At 35.4% G+C, this 14,876-nt stretch overlaps 1 protein-coding gene across 2 annotated transcripts in view; it reads right to left on the minus strand.

The window, feature by feature from the left end:
• Positions 1-14,876, minus strand: part of LOC149065559 (bleomycin hydrolase) — a 60,606-nt gene that overhangs the window by 18,726 nt on the left and 27,004 nt on the right. For both annotated transcript variants that reach the window (XM_089254025.1, XM_089254026.1), the window contains exons 6-9: positions 9,404-9,559; positions 6,751-6,909; positions 3,990-4,054; positions 2,641-2,758 (exon numbers count right to left, since the gene is read on the minus strand). In XM_089254025.1, coding sequence (XP_089110151.1) covers positions 2,641-2,758; positions 3,990-4,054; positions 6,751-6,909; positions 9,404-9,559 — 498 coding nt within the window. The remainder of the gene's footprint in view (positions 1-2,640; positions 2,759-3,989; positions 4,055-6,750; positions 6,910-9,403; positions 9,560-14,876) is intronic.

The following is a 14,876-nucleotide window of genomic DNA, read 5'->3' on the forward strand; positions in this document are numbered from 1 at the left end:
GCATTGTCTTGTTGAAAAATGGCTCCTGGGAGCCCTGCCATGAGTGGCAACACATGTGGCTGAAGGATGTTATGGACGTACCGCTGGGCTGTCATTGTGCCATGGATCAATATTAGGGGTGACCGTGTATCGTAAGCAATGGCACCCCATACCATGACACCAGCTGTGGGAGCGGTGTGTCGCTGTAAAGCGAAGGCAGGATTGAAGCGTTCACCACGGGGACTCCACACACGAACACGATTGTCATCACTGCTCCAGTTGAATCTCGATTCGTCGCTGAAGACGACCTGGTTCCATTCCGTTGCAGTCCAATCCCGTCGTGCTCAACACCACTCCAAACGGAGGCGCTGGTGGGTGGGTGTCATTGGCAGCACACGTAATGGGCGCAGCGATACCAGATGTCCTTCAGCCAGGCGCCTTGCGATGGTTCGGGAAGACCCAGGGGCCCGTAGTGAAGCTGCTGCCTGTGTCTGGATAGCGGCCAATGAGGCAGTTGGCTCTATGCGTGCGTTTCGGATGATGTGACGGTCTTCTCGACAACTGGTCTGTCGAGGGCGTCCTGAACCTGGTCGCCGTGTAAATGACGTCTCTTCTGTCCACTGGTCCCAACACCTCCTCACAGTAAAATCAGAACGGCCTAGTTGACGAACTACTCGCCGAGCTGACCACCCAGCTTCCATCATCCCGATGATTCTTCCCCTATCGAACTCTGACAACTGCTCATATGGTCTTCGACGGCGGCGTAACGGCATGTCTACCTCAGCATTTCCTTTGCAAACGATTAAATACACTCCAGCAAGCTCTGCTTACCTGTTTTATACTCCAAGGAGAACAAAGTTCAACGCCCTCTAGTGGCATTACGCAATGCGCAATCACGCTGCATTTCTAATCATTTGCATATCTGCCTGACATGTACCTTCAGGCCAACTTTCGTTTTGATCCCACAATTATTTCTTGGTGCACAAATTTTTATGGCAATGAGTGTATTTTGAAGTTGTGGAAAAAGAAAATTCAATTTTCCTCCCATTTTACCCAAAAATCCCGCCTGGGCTGTAAGTGAACAATTATTCTCTTATTTTATTATTCCCAATTTTATTAGAATACAAATACAAATACAAATACCACGCCACAACAGGTAAATTGCCCAACGAGGTGGCTGACTTAAGAACATCATGGATCCCCGAGCCATTTTTTGGAGGCCCTACCTACTACTGCTACACCACACATGCACCCTCCCCCCCGCGAAACCCCCCAACGAATGCGGGAATGTGCGTGTACGTGTAGTGCAACCTGACGTAAAGTTTGTTTCTGTGTAATGCTTGTTATGTGTAGTGCTGTCATCTGCCCCCAGTTTTTCTAACTATGAGTGAATTGTTATGATTGAACGATTTATCGTTGTAGGACTGTTGCTCTCTGTGGCGAGACTTTTTACGGGGAGATCGGCTCGCATTTGCGCCTTGAAGTTGGGAACCACAGAAAACCAACTTCAGCCGACCACCACTGTGGGGTTCGAACCCGGATCCTCGCATCACGAGTCCGGCACTATAACCACTCGACCACCACAGCGGCAAGTGTAGCTATTCGGAGGTGGGTGGATTTGAACCCATGTACCCTGAACTCTTCCCATCTCTCACTCCTTATCTTACAAACCCACCACTACAGCACTTAATCAAAATACATAGTTCAACATGCACTAAAAATATATATTTAGGCATAATGTAAGATGTACACATGTTTAAATTAGATATTTTGTAGTTGTGGAAAAAGAAAATTCAATTTTCCCCATTTTGCCCAAAAAAACCCGGGTTTTTTACAACCCTGGTTACCATCAATTCCACATACAAAGGCACAATTTTATATAATATTTAAGATATTAAAAATGTAGCTATATCACAAAAAAAGAAACACTAAACAGAAGTGGATTCCAGTTGGGTGAGGCCCTGGGCACAGAAGAAAATATTGAGCCTCTTAAATTAGAAATAATTGTCAAGTTGGTGTTTTGAAGGACCCTACAGAAGTTGGAACCCAGGGCACCACCGTTAAATCTGCCTCTGTTTTTGAAGTTACAGTAGAAAAGATATTTTCAAAGCTGTCCTTTGACTTTATTATTTAGGACTTCTATAATTCAGAGCACATTGGATAAAACATTCATGCTCTAGATAAGAATTTAGACCTGCATAGTTGAACATTGGTATGCTAAATGCATAATTGACAGACATCAAATGAGAAGTTGTCATAAAATTATACATAATAGACAATGATAAAATGTCCAATTACTCATAGAATAAAAATCTTTCTTCACTAAATGAGAAAAGACAGCTTCCCTTACAACATATTCCAAAGTGCTGTAAGTTTCTGTATAAAGCTATAGCCAAGTTTGAATCGGGCAATGTTTTGTATGAAGTTGGTGTGCCAGAAGCATGAAGGTTGTTTTAAATATTAGAAAAATAAATTAATAACAATCTAAACTTTTATGCATTCCACTGTTATATTTGTCTTTTTTTCAGCAATTTCATTACACATTGTGGCCTTTGTATTAGTGTTATTTGTAAATTACTGAGAATTCATGATTATATATTTACCAGGCATTAAATTTATATACAATTAAAATATTAAAAAAAAATAAAATTGAAAACTTACGTTTAATGATACTGCAGTTAATACCATGGCATGGTTCATAGCACTATCACCATAAACTAATCTGTCAGCTTTAGAAAATTTGTGGCTTTCTGTTCCAAACAGCAATTTGAAATCATGTCTGAAAAAATGCAATAAATAGATACAGTAAGTCAAGTATAATAAGAAATCGAAACCCCTGGAAAAATTGTTATAACAGACTCCTTGCTATAAGCAAATTTTTCTTATATGCTCTATCAGGAAATTAATTTATAGAAAATTTATGTTTTATCAGCATCATAATCATCTAATTAAAACATTTCATTCTGGTATTAGTGAATGAACAGGATTACAACCATTGAAAATATCACATTGGCTTTTCTACAGAAATTTTGAACGTTTTTTGCACAGAATATTGTTTTCACAATGATTTAGCCAACAGATCAATCAAAATTTTCAATTTTCATTTTACTGCTCAATTCTATGGATTTATGATCTCATCAGGATCTTTCCACTAACAACTGGAAGGTCTTAAGCATTTTTCCAGCTGTTTATAAATGACTTACTTTACAATCAAAGGACGTAATATTGCATCCAAACGCCAGTGAAATAAATTCAAACAAGTTTACTGTTTTCTTTCCTCTCTAATGATCATCCCGAAGCTTTGTTACAACCTTACAATTTTTTTCCTTTTTGGTTTTTGTATGTTGAATGATTTTTTCCCCTCACATATGATGTACCTTTCTTATAAGAGTGAAAAAGAACAGGTAGGGTGAGGGTGAAAAGATATCCAACTTTGTAGCTACATTCTTATCACCTTATCTATATTATACTGTCTTACTCTTTTATTTGTGGTTTTTCTTCCCTTTTTCTAACTTGCGGTTAGGACACAAGGTTACTATATTTATTGATGATTCATCAAATAGAGAGCATCTGAATTTCTTGCCAATTCGCTTGTAAGATAAGAGGTTAATGACAACACAAATTTTGAATTAAAATGTGCCTACTTGCAAATCTTGGTTAAGGTCACAGACAAAGCTGAAACAGTGCCGAATTCTAAGTTTATGTATTTATAATCTCATGCACTCCAAAAATATTTGCTACACTGTAATACAAAATAATAAATAATGTGTTTTAAGGTTTATTATCCATTACTATTAATGGGTAAGAGCCTAGTGTTGGACACCTCACTAGGCTCACCTGTTATGGTTCATCTTGCTACTCAAAGTACAACTGTGTTTCTCTAATACATACTGTAGTTTGAATAATGCATGTATTTTAGATAACTGGTTGCTTTAATTATCCATTTTAAAATCTAAATTAATTCAATACGCACGAAGAAAAAATTTCAGTAAAAAAGTCAAATCACTTACAAGTGAATATCTTGAATACCCAATTTTCCAATTCCCCACATGATATCACATCCAAACCAAACAGGCTAAAAAAAGACAAAAAAAACTTTAAAATGAGTCAAAAATACACCCAGGGCTCCCACTTGAAAAATTAGAAAAAAAGTAGGATGGGGTGGGATACCCCCTTAGACAACGTCTAAGCAACATAAGTAAAAATCATAGCGTAATTTGACAATTGAATGCTATTGGGTAGCATCAAAATCACCAAACCTAGAATAGGCCTATGTATCCAACTGCTTTGTTATTCAAACTGTTGTTTTGCCTATACCCAAAATGTGCACCATAATTTTGAATTATGAATGTTACTGTCCAAGAAATCATGAAGTAGTGAATATAAAATTATTTTTTCCATCCAAACAGAAGTTTTTAATGGCTACTCTACTTGTTGAACCCTCAAACTAAGCAAAAGAAAAAAATTAATAAATCACATGGTCCATATACACCCTCTAAATAACGATACAATTTCTGCTTTGGCAGAATCATTAATTACAATCTACTACGTTGATATTATATGGTAAAATATATTGATGATTCCTTCCTCAATTAAAATCAATTAACATAAATGTTTTTGATAGGATTTGGTAAAGAGGTAGGAAAAAAAAGACAAAAAGTAGGACAAGTTGGAGCTGTCTATGTGGATTTTTTTTAATGTACAATCCCTCCAAAAATTTTGCATCAATCATTGGAAAAAAAGTATAAATATATATGAATGTATAAAACATACAAATTAAATTGCTTTAAAAAGAGATTTCTAATGATTCCAACAAACAAACAGCAACAAAACTTTTATTAGCTCGAGAAAAAAAAGTGATTACCAAAAAAAAAATTCTGAAGGGTCAATTAATTCTTACTAGTGGTCATACATTAGTTAACACCAAATATATACAATATACAGAATCATTATTGACAAACAAATTATGTACAAAAAGGGGCTATATAAAATATTTATTTATGGTTTTGGACGTCACATGTTTGTTCATGTGGAATATACGATTTTATTTTTTTAAATATAGGTAAAACATTGTTAGAATTGATTTGCAAAGAAATAGAATAAAGGAATTTTCCACTGATTCTTGGAACAAGATGGAGATTTTCTTCTTCTCTCTAATTGATTTTTGGAACCAATAAGTGGCATTTAGTCTTGTAATGTTCAAAACGTCATAAAAGGTCATTGAAGCTGGGTTTTTTTTTTCAATATTAAATTGTGATTCAAAGAAATAGGGGAAATGCAATAGAAGTTTATTTAAAGAACATTGATGCTCAATTGACAGAGTTCAACAATAATTAGTTAATTATTATGAAATCATGTTTTTTAACCCCTTTCTGGCTTATCTTGAGCCAAACTTGGGTACTAGTCCTAGCTCGGCTCTTGCATTTGCCATAATGGCCGAACTTGAGTGCAGCTCTGGCACAGAAATTTTATATCTACATTATTTTTATGCATTGCATCAGTATTTTACTTGTTTTGCCACCTTTCTGGCTAACAGATGGTAGCACTACTCTTTAGGCACAAATGATTTTTTGTGCGACCAAATTTCGGCTCATTAGCTTTATTTCCAGATCAGAAAAAGCACTGGATAAAAATAAAATGTGTTGTTTAATGTACATCTGTGCATAACTTATACATTATGTAATATTTTGTAGAAACTCTAAAATATCTAATGATTTCAGTATAGTGAACTTTAGCGAGAAACACCAAATACAAAACTTCATATATAGGTAGATTTCACTCTAATAAATTAAAAAAGGGTTTGTCTTAAATAATTAAAAAGAAAATTTCATGCCAATTATACAAAAAATATCTGATCACAAAAATAAGCATGGAAAATTGACATTTTTTAAATCAAACATGTTATAAATGAGCCCTCAAGGGGTTAATACAGGAAAAATATTTGTGTAGAAAGAACAGAATAAATAATTTTAAAACACAAAGTAGTAAGCTGTTTACTGCAGCAATAACTTCTACATCTATAAAAGAATTATTTTTGTTCTATGGATAAGTGCAAGTGAAAATGAAATAATTTCATATTAAAGAAATAGGAAAATTAATTTATTTGTCTGAAGCCTATGCCAAGCTAAATGTTGACTGAAAATGGTGATAAATGTTGTGTATCACATGACTTGAATTTCTTTTTTAATATAAAGTGAAACCTAAGACAGGCACTGTATGAGATGGAAACCTGTCTTGAATGGAATAAATTGATAGTCCCACTGATGACTAATGCTTTGATGTGCACCTTAAAAAACAGAAACTTCTCTAAAATGGAAAATTATTTCAGTCCCTTCCAGTTTCATACAGATTCCACTGTATACAACTTTGTCCATTTTATGTTTAAATTTTCAGTATTCGTGAGTGCTTCCAACAAGCAATAGCCATTCTGATCAGTTTTCACCATCCATACTTGGGATTTATCATAAAAAACAAATCAAACAGAGGACTTATGCAATGACATAACCTATAAAGATAAGTTTTAATTTAATCTTTTGAAAATACTCAAAAGTTTATGCATCGTACCTAGAACACACCATATTTTCCAGCATAAAGCCAAGAGATTCAGCAACAGATTATGTAACAGCTAATCCCTATAAAATAAATCCAAATATTTAGCCCCCCCATGCTCATTGTAACAGATTTGAACTTTATCATTATTTTTTATTACATTTATATAATAACTTTCTAATTAATCATTTCTTTAAAATAAAATATTATATGAATACTCACCTCATTATGCTTTATGGATTCTACAACATACTTCAAAAATTGATTCATTTTTAGGTTCAAGTAGATAACTTTGTCACCTCCAACCATATTTCCTAAGCAATCTACAGTGTATGTTTTTTCAAATGGATGATCAACACGAGGGTCATGAACAAAACAAATCTGAAATTAAAAATTATATTAATAATTGTTATTCAAAAATATTTACAGTATGGTAATAAATTGATAGCCAAATGCTATAAAATGAGGTGTATACCTCTGCACTTTATAGATATTTAAGTTTTATTAAGAAGTCTCCAACGAACAAGGCAAATACACAAAAAATACAAAAACTCCTAATACATTTCGATACACAATGGGTGTCGTTTTCAGAGGAAAAAATATTTAATCACTAATCATGCTGACTGAGCATCCCACTTGGGTTGAATACCAAATTGTAACTCTCGGTTGCTCAGCAGAAAAAAGTACATCTGTTCACTTCAAACGTCATGGTCAGAATGAAGCTGAGAGCCCTACGTGTGATAGTAATGTTGCGTCCAGATTGGACCCTTACGGAATGGAACTATCTGATTGGTCTATACAAACATTTTCTTAGAATTCCCGCTTGTAATGAATTTAAGCAATGACATTGTGATCAGTGTGGTGTAGATTTATCATTTACTAATATATTTTTGAAGGTCCGAATATATGTCTTCGTAGAAATCTAAATCAACTGTAGACTTGACTTTGTGAAAAACTCTCGTTTCCTGAAATTTAAATCTATGTCTCTCTTGCCAACAGTGAGCAAGACAATGGTAGATATTTCACATTCTTGATTCTTAACACAGCGAGCGTGCTCATTTAATCTTGCTTTATGGTCTCCTTGTCTGTTTGAGACACTTTGAGAAACATTGCTGTATTCCTTTAAATTCTGCTTAAATGTCGCGTCGCAACCAGGGCCGGATCTTGAATCCTGCAAACTATGCAGAAGGCGCCAACTGAAGGAGGTAGATATTTTAGGGCACCAACTGAAGAAAAGGGATGATGTTTAAAACTAAAATATTCACTCACACTTGAAAAATGTCCAAAACCGTCCCTGGTCGAATCACAATTAATGACAAACAATTTGCCAATTCTATCAATAACCCTATTATAGTCAGAAATTTGTCTTTTCTCAAACTCCCTCATCTTATTACATGCATATACTGCACAATTTTGTCGTTCACTATTGCTGATCAGTAAAAACTGACAGGATTAAAAAACAAATGAATGATAAATTAAAAAAAAATGTTTTTCCTTTTTGTGGGGGGAAAAATGGTGTCCTTTCTCATCACAGATGCCATTGACGCATTATAATGCGTCAAATACCCAAAATTTTGAAAAAGAACTCACAAAAATTGAAAGCATGTGTCCCTGGGGATGCCCAAAATTTTTTGGAGAGACTGGTTCCCCCCCCCCCCCCATTCACCTCACTTAGATCTTGCATCTGTTTTCCCTTGCTTTTTTTTAAAAAGAAAACTTTTCCCCCCTCCTTTTTTTTCTTTTTACTCTTCCATGGAGCCTCCGCTTCCCACCACGTATAGCTGCGAGGCTGGGGGCAACACCAGTAGTTTACTACAGCTGCTGTTGGCTGGCTGAGGTCTGGGTAGACAAAGCATTATCCTTCTTTGAAAAGAAAAAAAGACTCATCATCAACCAGCATCATCTTCCCTCCCCCCACCACTCGTAAGGGAGTCCTGTCAACAATGGCATCAGCCAATACGCAGAGATAGACTTGATGGTCTGGGGTGGGAATCCTGATAATGATTAGTCGTTGGGTTACCCGCGTGCATCTTTAATGATGGGGGAGATATTTCCGCTTATGGGCTCATGCACCTTCCCAATGTTTGCCCCCATCTCCATAATACCTATATTAATATTGGGTGTAAGCTCTCCCATTAATTCTAATAACTTCACACCCATGGTATTAAAGATGCTTACTTGATGCAGCTTTGCGATATCCGAAAAGTCTGTTTAAAATAGTGGTTATTATGGTCATTTGAAGTGGTTATTTCGAACATTATCCAAATACAACAGTAGTTCTAAAGGTATGCTCCGCGGCTCCTAGGGCGGCGGATTCACCGAAGCTGGTGTTACTGATGTGTAGCGATGACTGCTTTAAAGCGATGCTTTGTTGGACTGCTGTTGGAGCCGCAGGTGAAAAAAGGTGGAGAAAAGAAACCAAGGAATAAAAAAAATATAGAATACCACAGCTTCAAAATAAGCCCAGATTTTAGGGAGGAAATAGAGTGCAAGGAAAAAAATTTTTTAATGTAAAAAATCTGTGACCTTCGCTCAAACTTTTTATTTAATTTTATTACTTTTTTGCGACTTCCACAGCATTTTTCTTATTCCATGACTTCGTGACTTTTCCATGATCATAAACACCCTGTAAGAGGACTTACACTTATGTGGATTACTGTATAATGTTTGGCACTCCAAATCAAATTATGATAAATAAAAGCATAGGCTATGTACAGGATATGTCATTGACCATATATTCTTTAAATTTCACAGTTTAAGAAATTTTTATAGGCACGTGCTTATAAGGGTAACTTTATTTTAGAATAAAAAGTTCTAAAAAATGAAACTTTTCTAAATATAATTGTCCACAAAAAAATTTGAAGAAAAAACTTACTTTGTTTTCTGGATCACAATGAGGCTTCACATAATCAGAATAGAACTTCAAAGGCGTGATAGGACCAACAGAAGCATATGACTTGTTTTTATCATAATATTCCCAAATAAAATCATCAGGAGGCATCCCAAGGCATATTGATATAATACGATACAGCTGGAATAAGGGACACAATATTTTGATTATATGCATACCAAGACTAAATACACACACATATAAAATAGCAAATTACAAATAATACCAAATGAGCACAATAAGTATGGGAAAATATTAGAAAAGGAATTGACAAATCTCATGCATCCATAGCAAATACAAAAAATTGCATTAGAATCCAAAATCTTAAGTGATTACTAGGGCTAGGACTTTTCAACCTAAACACTGCTTGAAAATGCTCATAAAAAATGTATTTCTGCCCTAAAGAAACTAAGAATATGCTCTATAAAACAAGAAGAATGACCTAAAAATTTCTCTCTTCCATTTTTAGTAAAGTTAATTTTAGTAAAATGATGTACAATGAGGAATATTAATACAATTAAAACTATTTTAAATCATCAGTTGTAGCTTGAACTAAAATTCTTTAATTTACCAACTGTATACGCCTCTCTCATAGAATCAGTAAGTTTTTTTTAAACTGCCTAAAAGCATATTCCATATGGGGGAGGGAAAATACAAAATTATCTATAAACAAAGTAAAAAAAATATGACTTTGTAACAAGGTTTGTGTGTATTTTATCTTGTTTTTCTGTATTGATGTGGTAATACATATGGGCAAAACTACCCACAATGAATCAGACTGCAAGCTAAACCTGGACTCGTCGGAAAACATCACACAAGCCCACTGTGACGACGTTCACATTGCATGTTCTCTACTCCAGGCTAATAGCTGCCGACAGTGAGTTGCCGTGAGCGGAACACATCTGACAGGCCTGCGAGCATATAGACCAATATCTCCCAAACGTCTGTACACGGTTTGCCTTGAAACTGTGGTACCCGTGGCTGCAGATAGCTGAAGAAACAGGTCGGATGCTGTGCTCTGTCTGCTTCTTTTGGCAGTTACTGCCAAATACCGGTCTTCATTCGGCATTGTAACTCGGGGGGCGACCTGTACTGTAACGTCTACTGACATTTCCGTTATCTTGGAATCGTTGCCAAAGCCTAGAGATGACACTTTGGGCAATTCCAAGTTTCTCGGATACTTTAATCTGAGTACGCCCACATTCCAGGTGGCCGATAATTCTACCATGTAAAAAATCATCCACATGCGTCCTCTGTGTCATAACTATTCGCTTATGGCACTGAGCGCCTTACAGAACTCTTGTGAACAATTTCACTTCTTTGCCACCATTCCTTATACACCCTCCCCTTACACTCTCGTCATTGTGACGTACTATTGGCATCATCTGGTGGCTTCCTGAAATTTGCATATCATTCTTGCAGATGTGTGTGATAATTCTACAGGTGAAATTTTTACTTTAGATTTCGATTTCCGTGTGATTCTGAATTATCCTTAATTTATGGACATGAGTGTAATTTCTACATTCACAACTTCATTTTTCAATACATGACCTCCAATGAAATGTTTATTTTGTTTTCAACAATGTCACTTTCAAGCTTGATGGAATCATTCACGGCAGGAAGTTTCTTGAGCAATAAATTTGAAGATGAAGCCAGATTTTCACCAAATCGCAATGCTTTTCACTTTTCATACGGAATTTAAGCATCAAGCTTTTATTACTGGTGGGAGCATGGAGCTACAGTGACGGCAGCAACAACGAATGCAAGGAAAACATGACACATTGAATAACACAGTTTGTGCCTGTCAATTTCCTCATTGAAACATACAGTTTAGTCTCTAAATATTGCAATTAATTCCCTTTTAAAGACCAAAAAAAGAACTCTTCTATATATAAAGATGAAAAAAGATTAAATTATTTTTTTCATTAATTCTGAATTTATTTATTTCATTAATTCTGAATTTATTTCATTAATTCTGAATTTATTTCATTAATTCTGAATTTATTTCATTAATTCTGAATTTATTTATTTCATTAATTCTGAATTTATTTCATTAATTCTGAATTTATTTATTTCATTAATTCTGAATTTATTTATTTCATTAATTCTGAATTTATTTATTTCATTAATTCTGAATTTATTTATTTCATTAATGCTGAAATTTTTTTTCGTTAATGCTGGAATAAGTTTTTTCATTAATTCTGGAATTTTTCATCAATTTTAGAATTCTTTCATTACTTCTGGAATAATTGCTTTCATCAATTTTAGAATTCTTTCATTACTTCTGGAATAATTGCTTTCATCAATTTTAGAATTCTTTCATTACTTCTGGAATAATTGCTTTCATCAATTCTGGATTTGTTTCTTTCGGTAATGCTGAAATTCTTTCTTTTATTAATGCTGAATTCTTTCTTTTATTAATGCTGAATTCTTTCTTTTATTAATGCTGAATTCTTTTTTTTATTAATGCTGAATTTTTTCATTGATTCTGGAATTATCTTTCATTAATTCTGGAATAATCTCCTTCATTAATTTTGGAATTATTGCTTTATTAATTTTGGAATTCTCTTTTTCATCAATGCTGAAATTGTCTTTTATTAATTCTGGAATTATTACTTTCATCAATGCTGAATTCTTTTTCATTAATTCCGTAATTTTTTCTTTCATTAATTTTGGAATCAATACTTTCATCAATACTGAAATTATTTCTTTCATTTATTGTTTTAAACTCCTTCAAACAACTATGGATGCCATTTAGAAAATAGCAGAGATCGCACCGACATTCAACGGGTCACGTGATCTTCCAAAGAATTATAGCCACTATATATAAGGGCTATAATTCCTTATACAGTCCCCTTACAAGGAATGATGTTGACCACTGACGTCATACCAGTGCCGGAACTAAAGGGTGGGTGGCAATTACCAAATTCCGAATTGGTGGGGGCGGCAAGACAATACAAAAATCCCAGTTATGGCCCTGCGTCATACTCCCTCCAGTAACATAAGCCCAATGGATTTAAGTGCCGATTCACCCACTGAAGCAATATTGAAGCACAGCTTGCATTTGGCGGCATTTTTGTCTGGCACACTCAGCAACCAATCTTGATAGCAGGGATTTTTCAGCCACAAGTAATTAAAAGTACATATACTTGCCACTCATTTTTTGTTTTCTTTCTTTAAAGAACCTTGTACAAGCGCTTCACATCACTCCTTAATTTAAAAAAATCAATATTTTGGTAACACTAATCAGAGAGAGAGAGAGAGTAACTTCACTCACTTACGGACCAAAAGGCTTTTGAAAAAAATTATGAAACTTTAAGATTTCTCAAGTCCTCTAGAAAAAATACCTAGTACAAAAGTTTAATGACTTCCAATAACTCCAAATAAGTCTACATACGATCACAGGATACATGCTACCATAAAGTCAGGTTTTCCTAGAAGTGGGTTGTTGGGAGCCAGAGCGTGCCGACTGAGTTGAAGAAAAAAAACAACGATCGGAAGTTAATTTTGAACTCTAGCTTTTATTCCATAAAAGTTACAAGGAAAAAAACCAAGATCATTTACGATCATAGAAAAAAATAATAAAACGGCCGAGAAATAACAACCAGCAATCTCAGGGAGAAAAAAACAATCCTGACATACAAGCGGAAAAAACCAGCCTACAATATAAAGCCAAGCTCTTGTGAGAATGAGAGAATGCCGCTGCCGATTTACATATTGTGTCGGGCCGAGTGGTTCCCTGTGCACAGAGAATAATAAGGGAAAAAACATTCCAACATAGGTTTTTGGCGATGCATGAACTGAACTGGATTGACATTGACAGAAACGTGTTACATAATCACACTACGCGTTTGTGTTTTCCTACCGTGGCGCATCAGCTCACGGCCCTGGCATCAGCTACTCTGCCGTCTGCATGCTCCGGTTTGAAGGGAAGTATCGAGCTCGATGAAGGGAAGTGAAAGAAAACAAAAATGAAGAGAAGATCGGTGAAACGTGTGAAGCACAACACATTTGACTCCTCCAGAAGCAGTCTGCCAATCACGCCCGACATAAAACACTGCGGTGAGGCTTGTTGCGCTCTCTACGAAAACAGTCGAACCTGTTTTTTTTTTTTTTTTGGTGAGTGGACGGCGTGTCACGCTGGGCGATTCACTTTGCACGTGGCACAGAAAACCTGCTCCTACGATAACCTGACTTGAGAATAATGGGAAAAAAAACATGTTTTAAATCCAATTATCCAGGGTTATTGGCTGCTAAGGCTTTTCCCTGTGCTTTGCACTTTTTTTAAGGACGTCACTTATGGAGTAAAAAAAAGTGGCCGAAACTATTTTGGAAAACACTGGTTTTTTTTTTCAAGGACTCTCGCAGAATTCTTAAAAATAATTTCTTTTTCAAGGGCTCTTGTGGATTTTCAAGGCCTTGAAAATGAACTTTTTTTCCTTCAAGGACCGTACGAACCATGTGAATCTAATGAGCTGCAGAGAAATTTGGAAAAAATCGGATGTGCCAACCTAAAAAATTTTCTCCAAGTCTAGACTTTTGTGGACTTGCGGAGTAGATTTCTCGACTTTGACAAAAACTCCGGAAAAATTCTATTTAGTGAGGAGCCAGAAGCAGCCGGTATTACTTACTGCTGCACGTAAGTAAGTACAGATAGTTATAATTGAATACACACACCTTCCTAGGCAGCGCATTAGCTCGTCTGTAATCTCACCATCACCTGTGAGAATGGCCATGGGGAATGTTTGTGGCCCATGATGCAAGCAATCATACTGGGTGGCTGCAGCTTATATACCAGAGTTTTGTCCCTGGTGCAACACGCAACACTGCATCTGACCAATATGTTGGCCCTCCAACAGGGACAAGTTGGCCACCCTGCTTTATCACATAAAAACAGTGGAATATGCAAAAAGAAAGAGCAAAGTCATAGAAATCCTAGCCCTAGTTTCTTTCATAAAAAAATACTTGGCTCTTGCAAAAAATTTTTTTTTTATTTTCTTTTTTCACAGTAAGGTTTAAAAAAAAATTTTAATGTGTGTCTATAAAACAAATACAAATTGCATGAATAAAATTTATTCATTACAAGAAAAAGTTTACAAAAATGGCATTTACATTATTATCATCATATTTCAAATAGCGCGAAAACCCTTCTTTCTATCGAATTTTGGCACAGCGTTTCGCGACTGATTTTTTATGAAGCTTTTTCTCTCAGATCTTTTGCACAATGTGGCTGAAGTTTCTGTAACCATCTTGACTGCGTTTTCAGTAGTTTGTGTTTGACATGGCAGGTGTAGTAAAGGCAGTTCTCTTGATTTTTGGATGACAAACAGTTGGATGTCTTTGTCAGGTATGAATTTCAATATTGGTGGATCAGATATATTCTACTTTTGCCAGTCAATGAGATCGATGTAAGATGATACATCAAATTTTACAATAGGAAGTTGAAACAGTCAGTCTA

The sequence above is a fragment of the Pholcus phalangioides genome, unplaced genomic scaffold, assembly GCF_987345545.1.
Source record: "Pholcus phalangioides strain wild (caught in Gottingen) unplaced genomic scaffold, Ppha-v1.0 ptg000039l_1, whole genome shotgun sequence".
NCBI classification, from domain to species: domain Eukaryota; kingdom Metazoa; phylum Arthropoda; class Arachnida; order Araneae; family Pholcidae; genus Pholcus; species Pholcus phalangioides.